We start from the raw sequence: 17,976 nt of genomic DNA on the forward strand, positions 1-17,976 counted from the left end.
ACTATAGGCCTGTTAGTCTGACATCAGTGGTAGAAAGAGATAATAAATAATAAGATACTTAAATACACTGAAAATCACAATACGAAGATTTTGTACCATTATTGTTTTATATGTAATAGATCTTGCCAGCCTAATTTAATTGCCTTCTATGAGACAAGAAGCAGGAACCTAAACTCTCAGATTGCTGTGAATGTCATCTACTTGCTAAAGCATTTCATACAGTACCATGCAAAAGGTTACTGGTTAAATTAAGGAACCTAATATTTGCACTTGAACAGAGAATCGGCTGATGGATAGATTACAAAGAGTGGAGAAAAATTAAACGTTTTCTAATTGGAACAGTGATGTTAGTGGAGTATCGCAGGGGTCTGTCCTGTCCCCTTTGCTTTTTAACCTGTTTATTCATGACCTTAAGGTGGGCATTGTAAGTACTGTCTCTTATTTAAATTGTGCAAAACTAAGTAAGCTCCATGCAGGATGCTGCCACTTTGCAGAGCGATTTGGCTAAATTATTGGACGGGGCAGCAAACAGGAAAATGCAGTTCAATGTTTAAAAAAAAAAAAAAAAAGTGCAAAGTTATAAATAAATAATATAAATGTGAGTTATATCCTAAATGAAAGTGTGTTGGGGGGATTCTTAATTGAGAAGGATCTGGAGATTTTTGTAAGATGCTGTGTAACTCTACACAGTGTTATTCAATGACTACTAAAGAAAATACAAGTACAGTCCTGCATAAAAAGTACATTAACTTGAGGGCTGAAACGTTTTGCCTCTTTATAGGTCCCTGGTAAGGCCTCACCTTGAGTATGCGGTGCAGTTTTGGCTCCAGCCCTTAAGGAGGAGATTAACAAGCTGGAGAGAGTGCAGAGACTCCAACTAAACTGGTAAAAGGGAGGGAAGAAATAGATGGAGTTGTTTTCTCTGGAAGTGCTTGGAAGAGGACATGTTGAAGCAGCGTAAGTGGCTCTTCACGGTGAGGGCAGAGAGGTCTGTATACAAATGTGTATTTATGCACTGGGGTTCATTTGGGGGTTGCAATTGATGAAGTTTAATCTTTTTTTTGCAGTTTAACAATGTAAATAACCCACATGAAATACAAGATAATTGGAATAGCAAGCAAACCCTTGAAAATGACCTGATCCTGTATCAGTAGCAAATGGTAACATTTATTAATACAGCTAAAAATCTATAGGCAACTACATTTAGCATACAGTCCCTCTGAATTCTCCTTGTACCATTCTTACATAATTTTTAAACTTATGACATTTAATCTTAAATGTTTAATTTTAAAAATGTCCACTAGATGGCAATACAAGCAAAGCTATAAGGCTATTTAGGAAGTCAGGTTTGCTATTAAGAGATTTTGTTTTTTTTGAATTGTACCTATGAATATGTCCATATATATTTATTTCATACCTTTTGGTAAAGCTTAAAAAATAAATGCTGCATACATAGATTTCCCCACACAGTCAGGAAGCATTTTCCTGACCACTGGCTTCCATGACTTTTGCTTACTATACTGATTAGATCAGGCTCTGGAACTGGCTAAACCTGATAGAAGATGTGTAATCAAACTCCAGGGAAATTTCATGTCAAAAACAAACGGATTTTAAAACTCAGGAAAGCAAGTAATAAACATAAATGGATGCTGGCTTGATTCGCAAACGCTTATGATTATACATTTTCAGAGATTCCCATAAGGGCAATGCATGGTTTTATGATCAATACATTACAATACAATATGTTTCTGCATTCCATTAAAATGAATTAAAAAAAAAAAAAAAAAAAAAAGAACAGGTTGCTGCCAGCAGTCAAAGGCTTGTGGTTATTTTTCTGCTGTTTGTCTCTATACAATTTAGCCACTTTTATTAATGTACATATTTTTACTTTGCAAATATTACATTATTTTACTTTGCAAATATTACTTTATATCTGTGGATTCTGCCACTGGAGTAAGCATGCATTACTGCAAACACTGCCTATTTGTAATATGTAAACTCAACTTCAGAAAACCATACAGTACAGAGTACATGCCGGGCATATTTATTATAGTGTGTAAGCTAACATCACCAGCAATTTTGCTCAAAGCAACCAATTAGCAATTACATTTGAACAGTCACCTACAAATTAAAAAAACAAAAGCAAAGCTGATCGGATGCTATGGGCAACACTACGGTGATGTTGGATTACACACTGTTATAAATATGCCCCACTTTGTTTATGGGCAAAAACAAAAAGTACTGGTACAATGCTTATGGGCAACAAGAGGTGATCCCATTTACACTTTTCTTATTGTGTGATGAATGTTTTTATTTCTCCTGATTGTAGGGCAGTTGTGGTTGCCAGGTGGTGATGCAGCTAGTGCATCAAACCTCACACTGGTGCACTTGCCCATCAATGCATAAAGTCATGTGAACACCAAATTCTTTGTCAAACTCAAACACCTTTGTTATGTGGATCTTAAGGGGCTGATTTACTAAGACACGATTTAGAATCCGAATTGGAAAAATTCCGATTGGAAACGAACATTTTGCGACTTTTTCATATTTTTTGCGATTTTTCCGGCGTCTTTACGATTTTTGCGTAAAAACGCGAGTTTTTCGGCGTCTTTACGATTTTTGTGTAAAAACGCGAGTTTTTCGTAGCCATTACGAAAGTTGCGCAAAGCCGCGATTTTTTCGTAGCGTTAACACTTGCGCGCAAAGTCGCGCCTTTTTCGTAGCGTTAAAACTTAAAAGGCGCAAGTCTTAACGCTACGAAAAAATCGCGACTTTGCGCAACTTTCGTAATGGCTACGAAAAACTCGCGTTTTTACGCAAAAATCGCAAAGCCGCCGAAAAACTCCCGTTTTTACGCAAAAATCGTAAAGACGCCGAAAAAAATCGCAAAATTACCGATCATTACGAAAAAAACGCAATTGGACGCATTCGGCCCGTTCGTGGGTTAGTAAATGTGCCCCTAAGTGTCATGCTTAGGATACTGTATGACTGTTTGGCGCTCAAAACTGGTTTCTTGAAAGATGTATGCTCAGTAAGTCAGAATATTCTTACTTTCTATAATGAAGAATATGTGCTCATAAGGAAAGCACGTCCATCTTTCATTTTTATGCTCCAGTTTGAGGAATGCAGGAGGCAATGCGGGACAAGCAGCACAGGAGTAATGGAAAAAAAAAAGTTTATGGAATTCTGCTAGTCATGTGTGGGTGAGTTAATGCTTCAGAAAATGCCTACAAATGTGGGCACTAGCTAGCAGCAGGTGCACTTGTGTGCAGCAAGGGCTGTTGGAGTGAGGTTCTCTGGTGGGCCCCAGGTACCCCAGTCTGACACTATTTAAGTTATGAATATGCAACCTTAATATTATGCAATCTGTGTTGTTAACCATCCTAAACCTCCTAAATATTTTGGCAAAAAAAAGAAATTGTAATCAGACACACAAAGCAGTAATTTCAAACCGCAAAATGAATTCATGTTACACACAGGCACTTGATAAAAGGCACTGCCTGAAACATGCTAAACTAAATTCACTTTGAAATTACTGCTTTGTGCTGTCTGATTACAATTTCTCCTTTATCTGCGTCTTTTAATTACTTTATGAACCCGGGCCGAGACTTAGGGGCTGATTTACTTACCCACGAACGGGTCGAATGGAGTCCGATTGCGTTTTTTTCGTAATGATCGGTACTTTGCGATTTTTTCGGATTCTTTACGAATTTTTCGGATCCAATACGATTTTTGCGTAAAAACGCGAGTTTTCCTATCCATTACGAAAGTTGCGTAAAAAGTTGCGCATTTTGCGTAGCGTTAAAACTTACACGAAAAGTTGCGCATTTTTCGTAGCGTTAAGTTTTAACGCTACGAAAAATGCGCAACTTTTCACGTAAGTTTTAACGCTACGCAAAATGCGCAACTTTTTACGCAACTTTCGTAATGGATACGAAAAACTCGCGTTTTTACGCAAAAATCGTATTGGATCCGAAAAATTCGTACAGAATCCGAAAAAATCGCAAAACATACGAAAAAGTCGCAAAATATTCGTTTTCAAGTCGGAACTTTTCCAATTCGGGTCGGATTCGTGGGTTAGTAAATCAGCCCCTATGATCCTCATTTGTTTTGTAAATATTTTGCCCTTTGTATCAACTGCTCTTTCTTTTCTTAAATCTTAACTGTATGATTGTTTTTTTTACAGTAGATTTTTCTGACTCAACATAATTCTTACTACCTTCTCTCTATTTGTTTACGTTCCTAAAGGCCCTGTCTTAGATGCCCTCTCTTCTCAGTCTGCACTTAAAGTAAAATTGATTCCAATATTATCTTAAAGCAGATGACATACAAACATCGTTATCAAATCCCAGGTGCAGATTGCCTAACTGCGATAGTATCTCCTCCTGGTTGTCACAGTGCCACTTTATTCTAAATGGCCCCCATTCACATTTAATGAGAGTCATCTACAAGCAACCAGTGCTGCCAAGTGACAGTTGCTTATAACATACAGCATTGTGTATTTTCAGTACCAGATACGTAGTAGGCCCAAAGTCAAAATTACACTTACACGGATTCCATTGTCCCTGTCTTTCACAACTTTGGCCTGTTCTGAATTCTGCCCCTAAATTCATCTACAGTGGCTTAGGGAGTAGTAGTGCTAGGGTCCTGAGTTTAGTTCCAGCATGGGCACTATCTGCAAGGAGTTTGTACTTTTTCCTCTGTCTACATGGGCTTCTCTACGGGTACTCTGGTTTACGGCGAAGACACATGGGGCGATTAGTCGCAAGAACTTTTTAAAAAGTCGGTTGCAGTGACTAATTGCAACAGCTTATCAGGCATAGGCTATTACACAAGTCAATGGGAGTATTCATGTGTGGTTTGAACTGCATAGATTAGTCGCTGTGACCTTTGCCGTTACTCCCATGCTCATACAGGCAGGTTAACTGGATCCTAGTAAATCTGTTAGTATTGTGTGTAAAAGTGATAGGGACCTTAGAATAATTCAACAAGAATAAGAATAGAATTAAATGGCGAGACTACACAGTATTCCTTGTAATATACAAGAAACAGCTCAACCTTTGGATTACTTAAAATATTTTAATAAAAATTTTAAAATCCCTTTTCATATAAACATTACACTACAATAGAATTTACATTATTAGATACAGTCAGTGTTACAATCAGGAAGTTCAAATAACATGCAATGGTTTCAATGAAACATCACTGTATATGCGGAATGGACATTTTGGAAAACATTTCCTAATGAATATCAATGGGTTATTACTAGTAAATGCACACTGCCACCAAAGGAACCGCTGATATAAAATAGGTATGTCTGTAAATCCAACTGTACTGCGACTCAGGGGACTTAGGAAAAGTGATTACTTAATGAAATATGAATACAAAGCTGAAAATATTCTTACTTAGAACTGTCATTCACGGAGATGTACAGATAGAAGCTTTTTCATTTGTATATTGCTAGGCTACACACGCCAAAATGTACAATAAGCAACATTATTTACAAGTGGAATAGTTCATGAATGCACTGGGAAAATACTGGGTAAAAGCTAAAAGCTTTAAGTGACAGTATGCACTGTTTCAACATAAGCCTAATGAATAGGGTGTGTGCTATATATTTTTTTGCCCATAGATTTAATGAAGATATATGTATTTTTTTTGTTATTTCTGGCATCAAACAAGAACATGAAGCCAGTTTTACTTTAGCACCTCCTGTCCTACAGAAAAAAAAATTAATCAGAAAAAAATGGTTTTATATCACAAATATAGAGATTAGTTTTATGTTTAATGAAGAATAAAAGCCTAAAGCAAGTAAAAGTGTTTTTTTAAAGAGGATGGAAAACGTAGTTAATAGTAGAGGTGAAGTAGCACTTGTGATATAGATCATTATCCAGAATGCTTGGGACCTGGGGATTTCCGGATAAGGGATCTTTCCGTAATTCGGATCTCCTACATAAAGTCTGCTAATAACATTAATTAAACAGTAATTAAACCCAATAGGATTGTTTTGCCTCCAATAAGGAATAATTATGTCTTAGTTGGGATCAAGTACAAGGTACTGTTTTATTATTACAGAGAAAAAGGAAATCATTGTTAAAAATGTGAACTAGTTGATTAAAATGGAGTTTTGGAGACAGCCTTTCCATAATTCAGAACTTTCTGGATAATGGTTTTCCAGATTAGGCGCCTGATACCTGTACAAATCTTGATTTGTATAATTTGGTCTTATTTCTGTATCACATATAGAATCACAACCTTTTTAACATTAAACTGCTTTAGCATTGTGTCATTACTTTGCAATATAACTAGTACCTTGTCCAAAAAAAAGTGTCGGAAAAATGTTTGTGTCCAAAAGTGTCAGAAAAATTTTCATGTCCCAGTGGATTGCTGATTTGATTGATTGTGCTCTTATAAACCTGAAGCAGAACGCCACTTTAGCTTTAAGTTCAGATTTTGCCCTTTATAGTGCAAGAAAGAACAAAATAAAAAAATACAGTTAAGTTGGGTTGAAACCCAAATGACCATCAAATTTAACCTCTCCAAATATATCCATATTTACTAATTAAAACAACAGACAAAAAGTATGTTCAGCACTAGCCACATTCATTAAAGGGGTTGTTCATCTTGAAATTAACTTTTAGTAAGATGTAGAGCAGGGGTCCCCAACCTTTCTTACTCGTGAGCCACAGTCAAATGTAAAAAGACTTGGGAGAGCAACACAAGCACCATAAAAGTTCACAGAGGTGCCAAATAAGGGCTAAAATTGGCTATTAGGTAGCCACTGTCGGCTTACAGGAGGCTTTATTTGGTAGTAAATCGTTTGGTTTTTTTTTCAACCAAAACTTGCCTCCAAACTAGAAATTCAAAAGCAACTACTTGCTTTGGGGCAATTGGGAGCAAAATACAAGAGGCTGGTGAGCAACCTGGTTGGGGATCACTGATGTAGACATTGCTATTCTGAGACAGTTTGCAATAGGTTTTCATTTTTTATAGTTTTTTCTGTTATTTAGCTTTTGGTTTAGCAGTTCTCCAGTTTGGAACTTTAGCAGCTATCTGGTTGCTTGTATCTTGTGAATGAGAGACTGGAATATGAAGAGAAGAGGGACTAAATAAAAACATAAGGAATAAAAAGTAAAATGTCGTAGACAAAGAAAGCAAATAGCAAAGTTGCTAGGAATAGTACATTCTATAACATACTAAAAGTTATCTTAAAGGTGAACCAACCCTCTAAAATAATGTTGAAAAAGGAAATACTGCTCCTTTAATACTAAGATCAACTTTAAAAAGGACTTTTCTTTTTAGAGTGAATATTACTTCAGCTGGGTTACAGACTAAAACAAAGAATGCAGTCGTCTGTCAAAATAGATCACAATTGCAGTATGGGTTCAACATAAGAAAAGTACATTTCAATTATTCTTTTTAATTTTTGTTCAAAAAGTAACCATGCACCTATTGTTTATGGGTATTAATGGCCTTACAACATCCAGTACAATTCTGTGCCATAGTAATACATTTTATGCATGGAGAAGCAAATTCCTTTCTGATACAATTCTGTGCCATAGTAATACATTTTATACATGGAGAAGCAAATTCCTTTCTGATACAATTCTGTGCCATACTAATACATTTTATACATGGAGAAGCAAATTCCTTTCTCCCAAAAACGTACAAAATATAAATCTGTGGGGACAACTTGCTCATTTCTATTTCTAAAGCTGGGCTTATATTTCAAGAATGGTTCTTCTGACAATTACATCTGAATGGCAAGCAATAAAAAATGGCCATTGTGTACAGGTATGGCATATTCCAGGAGGTTAATGTTAAACAGAATCGGTTTTAGAATAGTTACAGGGCTACATGGCAGCATTAAATGGCCCATCCTGACATAAATGAAAATAATTTTAATTTGGTGGAGGATAAAAAAAAGGCATTAAGTTACAGTAAAAGCATCCAAAATATTTAAGGAAATGCATGAATTTTTTTTTTTTTTAAATCTAACAATTCAAGCATACTATTTACATATAGAAAGACAAAATATTTGTATTTTATCATGTTTAGAATCAAAATATTCCTTAAAATATTTACATTTTACAGTATAAAAATAGCAAAACACAAGAATGTACAAGCTTAGATTTCAAGTATTTAAAGCACAAACAGCATTTCTACATTCTACAATGAAAAGAAAAAAAAAGCATGAAAAATTAAAAGTATGTCCCCTACAACAAGTGCATTTCAAAGCTATAAAAAAAGAACTGCTTACACCCCATCGTCCATGATACCATGACGCTTATTTGTGTAACATTCCACTACATTTTCTGTGTAATTTTTTTAAAAATAAAGTTTTTTTACAGCACCAGTTGTAGGTTTCATAATCCCAATATTCTACTTTTTAAGAACAGTGCAATTTAAAAATAAATGTGTATAGAGAAGTTTCTCTTAAAATATCAATGCAAATCTCAATCACGTGTGGTGGCAAAACTTCTGAACAATAACTAGAAGCTTATTGCATATGCAGAAAACAATGCACTGGAATATTAAACGTAGTAGTGTAAAATATCCATTATAAAAGATTACTTTTGTGACAATTCTGTACCAGTAACAATTCTAGTAAATATTTGGGTTTTTATAAGAGATTATATTTCAGAAAAACACTGAAATGCTAGGAAATTGATGGCACAAGTCTAGTGATAAAACTAAAAACAACAGAAGCATTTATCTTTTACTCTTTGCTCTGTCACTGTGATCTCGTTCCTTCTCCCTATGGTGCTTCTCTCTTTCCTTTTCCTCTTCTCTGTCTCTTTTTTTATCCTTACTCTTTTCTTTATCATGGATTCTCTCCTCATTTTTAGGTTTATCAACATTTTTACTTTCTTTATGAGTTCTGTCACCAGATTTGTCACTACAGGAAGATTTTGATCTGTCTTTGTCTCTGTGCGAATCATCGCGGCTTTTTCTGTCTCGGTCACGAGAACGTTCTTTGTCCCTTTCCCTACGTCGACTTCTTTCTGAGTCCTTGTCAGAATGCTTATCAGTCCCAGATTCTTTTTCATATTGCCTCTTTTCCCTTGAGTGATGAGATTCACTATAATACCTTTGTCTATATTCACCTTTGCTTCCTCGACTAGATGACCTTTCTGAAATTCGATCTTCTTTGTCCCAAGGATCACTATGACGCCTTTCTGGTCTATGATCTTTATGATCAAACTTTTGTTGCATCTGGTATCTTGTTTGTTCAGGTCCCAAGAGTGGTCCGGGTTTCAGCTGTCCTAAATATTGTGGAGGTTGTCGAGACAACTGCATAGCTGGATGCCAAGCTACCAATGGGTTATGAAGTGTGTTTTCAACAGAAGTAAATCTAGGTGGTCTTGGAAAGCCCATGCCCAGAGGAGTAGGCAACAGAGGTGGTATGTGTGGTGGATAGGGAAAGATGGCAGTACTTTGAAGAGGAAAGCTTGGATTATGCTGGAATGGAAATGGAGATGGGTTGCTCTTCATAGGAAGAAACTGAGGTTGCTGCAGCTTTAGTCCACCAAAAGCAGGAATGGAATTTTTAGAAGAAGTTTCTGTGTAAGATGCAGAGGTTGACTGCGACTGAGGATTATTTAAAGCCTGGGACTGAGCTTTATTTGCAGCCAAAGCTCTTCTAAATTGTTGTAAGGGATCAGTGTCATCAATTAAGAGATTCTGTACAAATGGCTTTGTTTCACTGGTTTTTGATGATTTGGAATTATCCATTTCCTTTTCCATTGTGAAAGAATACTCCAATGACTTGTCACCTTCAGATAAATCGTTTTCTCTATAAGACTGTTTTTTTGATTTATCTTTTTTATGCAGTGAAATACTTTCCACATCTTCTTGATCTGTAATTGTGTTTTCTTCTATTAGACTTAAATCCTGATCTTTGATGTCTGAAGAATTACTATGATGACCCCTTCCAGCAGCTTGCCTGGGATCCCTTTTAGCACTTACAGGCTTTGGAGATCGTGTGGGGGTTACATTTTCACCGGGCACTGAATTGCTCTCATCGCTGCTCATTTTGTTTAAATGTGCATATGTTTCAGAATCATTCTTATCTTCAGCGAACCTATCTAGATCATCATCTAATGATTCCTCATTAACATGAATATTAATGTTGGATAAATATGTATCAGTAGAAACATCAGGAGGTTTTCCTTTAAGGGAAATTCCTTGTAAATTTGTAGTTGAAACTGTTGTTAATGGTGGAAAAGATGTAGATTCCTCCATAGCCTCAATGGTCTCTATTGGTTCAATTCTGTCATCTGACATTTCAGCCACTTCTATCGGGATAATTTTATCTTCTATTAATGGCTTGTCAACTTGGGATGAAACTGTCAAAGGCTGCTTGTGATCAAATGCATTTTCTGTAGTGCCTAAAAGACTCTGTAATATATCATCAACAGGTAGAGGTCTGCTTGCCAAGTCCAGAGTAGTTTGTGGATTTTCCCAGCCAACTAATACCCCTGGAAGAAATCTGAGTGGCTTTGGTGGCTCAAGTTTAACTGTTTCAGGTGCACTTTCAGTAACTGCCTGTGGTTCTTCAGTATCTGAAAGTTGTGGCCTGTTTCTATTTTTATGTAATACAGCAGTAAATGAGTTAAAAAAATCATTTTCTTCATCTTCTTCGTCATCATCATCATTACATTCAACTCTGCTCTTTTTCTCTGCAGGAACACTAAGTAATCCTCCAGGAGGTTCATCATCAATGCTGATGCTATGCAGTCTCTTTACTTTTTGTCGAATAATCAAAGCCAACAACAGATTTGGTCTATGGGCTTCAAGTCCTAAAGAAAGAAATACAAAAAGGTCAGATTAGACGGTTTTTCAATTTTCAAAATAGCATTAATGCAAACTTTACACCATTTTTCTTTTTCAGAGAGTACACTGTGGTGGTTTTAATTACTGAATATGGGAACCTTTTTTCCTGTGTATTTGAGTAGATGTGTTGTATGTGCAATAATGTTTCCCTGTAAATTCATTATAACAGTACAATCAACTTCTGATCACTAGAAGAACACAAATATGTATTGTAATGTATCTATGAAAAGAAAAATCAAATACGAGCTAAAACATATTACTAACTAAGGCAGACGTTTTTAAAAGGTTAAATAAAATTCATATATTTTAGTAGAGCTGTCCAAATTAAAACCCTTAGGCCAGATGTGGAACTCTCATAATTTGTGTGAAGGAACAGTAAAATTAAAAAAAAATCAAAGTGTTTTAAAGTAATTAAAATATAATGCACCGTTGCCTTGCACTGGTAAAACTGGTATTTTTTTCAAAAACACTACTATTGTTTAAACAAATAAGCTGTTGTGTAGCCATGGGGATAGTCATTTAAGTTAAAATAAGGCTAAATGGCACAGAGTAAACAGGTAAACAGCAGACACCAGATAGGCTCTGTAGAATACAATGGGATTCATTTATAACCACTGGGCAATTTTGCACCTGGGCAGTTAAGATCCACTCGCTTGGCGAGGTCGCCAAGCGAGCGGATCTTCTCCTGATATGGCCCTAAGGGTGAGCAATATGGGGAAAATGTAAGCTAATTCGATCGTTTGGCTTATAATGGGAGCAATGGGCGCAGTCGGTTCGGGGACCTCATCAACGAGCCGATTAAAGGAACAGTAACACCAAAAAATTAAAGTATTTAAAGTAATTAAAATATAATGTACAGTTGCCCTGCGCTGGTAAAACTGGCAAGTTTGCAACAGAAACGCTACTATAGTTTATATAAATCAGCTGCTATGTCAACATGGGGGCAGCCATTGAAGCTGGAAAAAAGGCACAGGTTACATAGCTGATAACAGATAAGCTTTGTAGAATATAATGGGGTTTTATCTGTTATCTGCTAAGTAACCTGTGCCTTTTCTCCTGTAAATGGCTGCCCCCATGGCTACACAGAAGCTTTATTATATAAACTATAGTAGTCTTTCTAAGGAAAACACACCAGTTGTACCAGTACAGGGCAGCATTACATTATATAGTAATTACTTTTATACATTTTCATTTTTTGGTGTTACTGTCCCTTTAAATCTTTTAACCTGCCCAATCGATATCTGGCCAATTTCAGGCCAGATATCGGTCGGGCATGCCCCTCCTTCCTGCCCCTACACAAGCCGATAAGCTGCCGAATTGGTCCAAGGGAAGGCCCGTGTATGGCCACCTTAAGCCATGGTAACCAATCAGATGTTTGTTTTCAACAATCCTGTTGGGTTTACTTAATGTTTAAATGCTTTAGCAGACTTTAAGCTGTGGAGGTACAAATTATGGATAGCACCCTTATCTGGAAATGCCCAGGTACTATGCATTCTGGATAACTGCATCAGTAAATCTGGCAACAGCAGACTGCAAAAAGGAGAAGTCCTGGATGCATTGTAAATTGTATATTACAATATTAACAAAACAATATTAATAAAAAATAATAGATGAAAATACATTTTGAAAAATACATTTGAAACTTACCAGGTCCATCAAAAGGTACAAAAAAATGTGGAATTTTTTCTGAGGCACCTAAAGGAATCAGGTACATGTCTTTTACCTGCCTCATATTATTTGCTACAACACCATAACGTTTTCGGCTACTAAAATATGAATACAGTAATGTGTAAGATATTTGATCTTCTTCAGTAACAGGACTAAACCGAACTACACAGGTTTCCTAAAAAAAAAAAAAAAAAAAAAGTAAGAGGGGTTAACATTCAAAAATTGAAAAATAAAAGCAAGTCATGAAAATAGTTTTTTCATTTGTTTTATTATCATTTTTTTTTTTTATTTCTTCTAAATCGGCCATTATAAAAGGAAGTGGGAGTAAAGCAAAACTAGCATTAGAATTCATTTTGGAATTTCACTGTTGCCAAAAGTTTTAAGTTATGTGAATACAGCATTTTTGGACGTTAAGCAGCAAATTATCATTCTGGATAGCTACTTTCGAAGTTAGCATGAAAATACATGCCCAGTAACATTAAGAAAATGTTCATCTTGCCTTCTTTTTAAAAAGGTGCACCATTTATTAAATCTCTTGAAGGCGGACCTGTTTTTTCTGTATTACATTGCATTGTCACAACTAAAGTCATGTGCTTTGAATTTTTCATGCTCTTCACAGGCAGAAACATCCAACATACCTTTGCATTATATAGGCATTTTGGCCTGTTTATTTATTTGCTAAAAAATGGACAGTTTCTCTATTAGCATAAGCCGTGAGCCTGAACCAGAGCAATGATAGCAACTTAAAGGAGAACTAAAGTCTAAAAATTGAAAATGCCTTATTTTATATACTCAACTTACTGCACCAGTCTAAAGTTTGTTGTCACAGGAGCTCCTCATTTTAGAAAGTGTCTAAGACACTCACATGCTCAGTGTACTCTGAGCAGCTGTTGAGAAGCTAAGCTTAGGGGTTATCAAAAATCATTCAGTAGAAAATGAGGTGTGTCTGTCATATAAGCTGATATTACAGGGCTGATTATTACATTCTGATGCTAATTGCACTAGTTTCAGAGCTACCATGTAATGTGAATCTGCACAAATTACTATTTTGCCATATATTGTTACATTTATATTTTGTATATACAGTATATTGTGCTTCATTCTCTAGGCTCAGTGACTAAGCACAGAGCATGTGCATTGAATCAGCAGGAAAAAAGATGGGGGGCTACTGGGGGTATCTATAATGGCACAGATCTTTCTTGTTAAAGGGTAGTGGTTGCCTTGGGCTGGTACAGAAGCCTGCGACAATGGAGATTTGTTGTGGCATGTACCCCTGCCCTAAAAGGTTATAAGCAAATGCAGGTATTGGTATCTAACTCTCTCTGCCTTGTCTCCAACAAATTGTAATAAATATAAACACAACAAAACTAGGTTAATTAGGTCCTGTAATAAAATGCTATGCAATTCTAGATGAAAATGTTTACCTTTGTCCCAGATGCTTTAATTTTGTCTACATAATCCCAAACTGTCTGTGGAGAGATTCTCCCTCCTACTTGAATACTTTCTGGTAGGTCCTGTAAAAAAAATATGCAAGTATATATCTTTATCTCCTTAAAATGCAAACAGGCATGTTTTTGACTTTACATCAATGTACAGGGACCCAAGTTGGTTTAAGCTTTAAATCACTGAGCAGTATGTAGAGCTGGACATACTTTGGGAGATCCTTTAATTTCCCTGATTTTTTCACCTTAATCATTTGGCCTCAGGTTCTGTTACCTACTGTGTAAATGCGGCATAAAAAAATTCCCCAACAATAAGTGTTTTCAATATATGTAACTGAGGCATGTTTTGCCATTTAAAATGACACCAAAAGGCCGGAGGTCTTCACTGATACAGGAAACATAATTAAGCTCTCTCATAATTCTATGCTCTGCCTATTAATGCCAAGTGGTCTATTTCTTACCCAAGGGGACTGGAAAGATATCTCAGAGTCTATATATCTCTCAGCAATTAGTGCTTGGGGAAAATCAATTAAATTTATATACCTTCATAAAACATATTGACCTATCATCGACACCACCTAAATGTATGCATATAGTCTGGCGTTGCCCCCAAAAGCAGCAGTTTTACTCTGAGGCAAGTAATAATATTCAAACATTCTGGCCCTCCCTATTGCTCTTTATCCTTGTAACAACGAGGAGCTGGCTCCCATTAAAGCTGAACTTATATTGAAAAGCGTATTACTTATATATGCCATAAAAGTGATCAACTATAAATGGATAGCAGAATCCTTTCTTTAAAAATAAGCGTTTAAGTGATTAAGTTTTAAGGGATTCTAAACTTTACCTCGGCTAAGTGTTCTAAAGATCCAGACACTGGATAAGCTTTGATCACAAACTTTGCCACTGAAGGCATATTGAGAAATCCTTGCCAAATGTAGTTCAAACGTGCCAAAAATGTAGATTCATCCTCTGCTGTATCACTAATATGGAATTGCTCAGAACTGGAACACAAAAAGGAGTTGAGGGAGAAATTACATACACCCAAATTCTGAGTATATAACTATAGTATTACATGGAATGAGCAACAACAATAGCAGCTACCTTGCAGAAGTAGAAGATAATTTGTCATGCAGTGAGTCCTGTTTTCCTCCTTCTACCACATCTATATTCAAAATACTGGAGGCTGATGAATGGGGTTCAGCTATGCTGTCTGCTCCATTATCTGAGTGCTTGCGTATTAATCCTGTGGAATTAGTTACTTTCGTAGGTGAAATATCTTCAGCAGGTGGTGCCATTCGACCTTAAAATAAAACAACGTTCTTTTTTAATATTTTAGTTGAATCAGATTTTTTTATATTTTAATTAAATCAAAGATTATTTTCATAGGGAAGAGTTTAGAGTTAATTTAAAATAATTTACTCACATAAGATAAGAGTCATTGAAAATCTAATTTATACATGCAACCACAAGCATGGCATGCCAAGATGTCAGCAAAACTGTGAAGGCATTAACAGAATTTATAAACCATACTTGCTCCCATACATGCTCTTTGCAATTGTTGGATGACATGCTGCATTCATAACCTCGGAATTATCCACTAATACTTGTTAGTTTAGATACAGAAAAGCAAGTTTTTAACTTAATGTGGCCATACACAGGCTGCTTTCAGCTGCAGATATTGGTCCTTTAGACCAATTCGGCAGCATTCCTGCCCATGTATGGGCACCACTGACGGGGCTCCCTGGCCAACATCTGGCCTGAAATTGGGGGATCTCGATCAGGCAGGTTTGATTTTTCCATCAGATTGGGGACTGAATCACCTCAATGATACGATCCCTGATCCACTGGCGCCTATGCCGCCATTTAAATTTGATTGTTTGGCCCTAGGGCCAAACAAATTAGTCCAATATCGCCCACTCGTACGCAAGCCAAATATTATGGCATCCGATAAGGAGTTTCAAATAATTTTATCAGTACATGGATGGCCACCTTTACTGTCCATTTAACACAATACAAATTATTCAGTGACACACACTCCTCCAGCATGAATAGATCAGAGACCTTTATTCAGTTTTAGGTCAAGTAAACATACCTGTACATATTTTACAGTTTAAATCAAAGAGATGATTTTTATGATGAGATGTAGTATCTGATGAAGATTCCACTGGGAATTCTTTCTCTTTTTGAATTTCTTCCTCCTTTTCAGCAGGTTTTACACTAATTTCCTGTTAAAGCAATATAATTATTGAAATTTAAAGTCAGAATGGTTTTTGAAGTCTTAACAAAATCATCATATATTGGAGGTAAAAAAAAGAAATATTGTGTAAATCAGACGAAGCAAAATAGAATGGTACATTACTGCACCAAGGATTTCAAACTATACCCAAAATAAAGATTGCGATTTACCTTCTACTCTGGTTCATAAGGGTTTGTGAGGTTTAGTAACAAATATTGGTAGATAGGAAAGATGAGTTGCAATCATTAAGTGATGGGTAACAGTTCACATGTCGCCCAGAAAGTCTCTAGAAATTTGTGTAGTTCTGTTTTTGGTTTTTACTATCTTGTTTTGGAGATTTTCTTATTATTGATCCATTTTAGTACTATTGCCTTGGTAGGGATGCCTAGAAACATCTATTTAGCAGCTAAGGCTATTGTTTAAGCAAAGGTTTGCCCAAAAGCAAGGTCGCGTTTTTCGGGTTCGGCGAAACCCTAAATCCATCCCAAGGGATTTAGCCTAATTAGCATATGCTAATTAGAAGAAATTGTTTTTACTTCCGTGTTCACATGGACAGTTAACCCTTCTAAATTCTAATTAGCATATGTTAATTAGGATTCGGTTCGGCCAGGACCGCGGATTCAGCCGAATCAGAACGCTGCCGAAAAAGGGAGAATCCTGCCCAAATACCGCACCGAATCCTGGATTCGGTGCATCCCTAATATTCATTATATAGCCCTTGTTTAATATAATTGGGTATTTGGCAGCACCATGTCAATGTATAGCTTTCTATGAGTTTACCTCTGTATCCATGACTTCTGGTTCTTTCATGGGGGTTTCACTTTCTATTTCAATTTCCCCTTTATGTGTTATTTTGGTGATTGGTCTCCGTTCAACTTCACGCTGTTCCTTTTCAATCATCTCAATTGTCTGCAAAGAGATATAGCAAAATGCATCCAAATGAAAAGACAGGGAGGAATGGATCAAAGAATTTTATGGTTACAAGTGTACCACTTGTTCATGCCATTTCTGGGAAATGTTTCAATGAAAAAAATCTGCCATTTTAAGATAATCGATAGCTTTGTAACTTACAATGCTATCTCACCTGTGCTACCAGAATAGAAATCTAACAATACATGCTGGGTCCAAGACAGAACAACTAAAGCCTTATTCGCAAAGGCTACAGGCTATTTTTTTGCAAGCTGCTTCTGGACAGCTGCAAACAGCCGCAAGCCTTGTGGCTCCATTTCAGAGTGCAGAGACCTGCTGCACAACCTTTGGATTGCGTTTGACTTTGACTGCCTTACTTAGACTTTTTCATCTGGTGCTTAGTGCAGAGTGCAGCATGCAGAGAGGCCCAAGTGCTCCCCAAATGAGTAATGAGGGGTGCAACTCTTGTGCTCCTTAGTGCTCTTGTACCATCTCCCTCCCCTGGGTCAAGAATTACCCCTTTAAAAGCATCCCAAAGACATAAAGCATCCCAAAGACTAGCATTTAAATCAGCCCTAAAAACTATTGAACAGGATACTATCTATTTAAAACATGGATGGACAACTATACAATATTTGACTGTTTATGTTACATGTCTGTTTTCCCGTTGTCTCCAAGCTGCTAATTCCCTGGATGCTAATTCTTCTGGGCTCATCTTAATAAGATGTTCAGGGGTGATTTCTCCCTTCAGAACTCTTTTGTACAATACCTGCAAAAAATTAGAATGGTTTAAGAGAATTCCAGAGTATGCTCTGTATACCTATACAATGCTATTAATTACACAGCTACATTTAATTATTACAAGGAAACAGTCAGCATTTAACA

General features: G+C 36.4%; 1 protein-coding gene across 2 annotated transcripts in view; it reads right to left on the minus strand.

Annotated features, from left to right (window-relative positions):
* Window positions 1–5,059: 5,059 nt before the first annotated feature.
* The window catches only part of phf3 (PHD finger protein 3), a 42,349-nt gene continuing 29,432 nt past the window's right edge, over window positions 5,060–17,976 (minus strand). For both annotated transcript variants that reach the window (XM_004914500.4, XM_012963495.3), the window contains exons 9-16: window positions 17,744–17,860; window positions 16,963–17,091; window positions 16,039–16,171; window positions 15,048–15,246; window positions 14,791–14,947; window positions 13,929–14,018; window positions 12,484–12,679; window positions 5,060–10,802 (exon numbers count right to left, since the gene is read on the minus strand). In XM_004914500.4, the coding sequence (XP_004914557.1) occupies window positions 8,713–10,802; window positions 12,484–12,679; window positions 13,929–14,018; window positions 14,791–14,947; window positions 15,048–15,246; window positions 16,039–16,171; window positions 16,963–17,091; window positions 17,744–17,860 (3,111 nt within the window). In that variant the 3' untranslated portion in view covers window positions 5,060–8,712. The remainder of the gene's footprint in view (window positions 10,803–12,483; window positions 12,680–13,928; window positions 14,019–14,790; window positions 14,948–15,047; window positions 15,247–16,038; window positions 16,172–16,962; window positions 17,092–17,743; window positions 17,861–17,976) is intronic.

Source organism: Xenopus tropicalis, chromosome 5 (genome assembly GCF_000004195.4).
Source record: "Xenopus tropicalis strain Nigerian chromosome 5, UCB_Xtro_10.0, whole genome shotgun sequence".
Classification (NCBI taxonomy): domain Eukaryota; kingdom Metazoa; phylum Chordata; class Amphibia; order Anura; family Pipidae; genus Xenopus; species Xenopus tropicalis.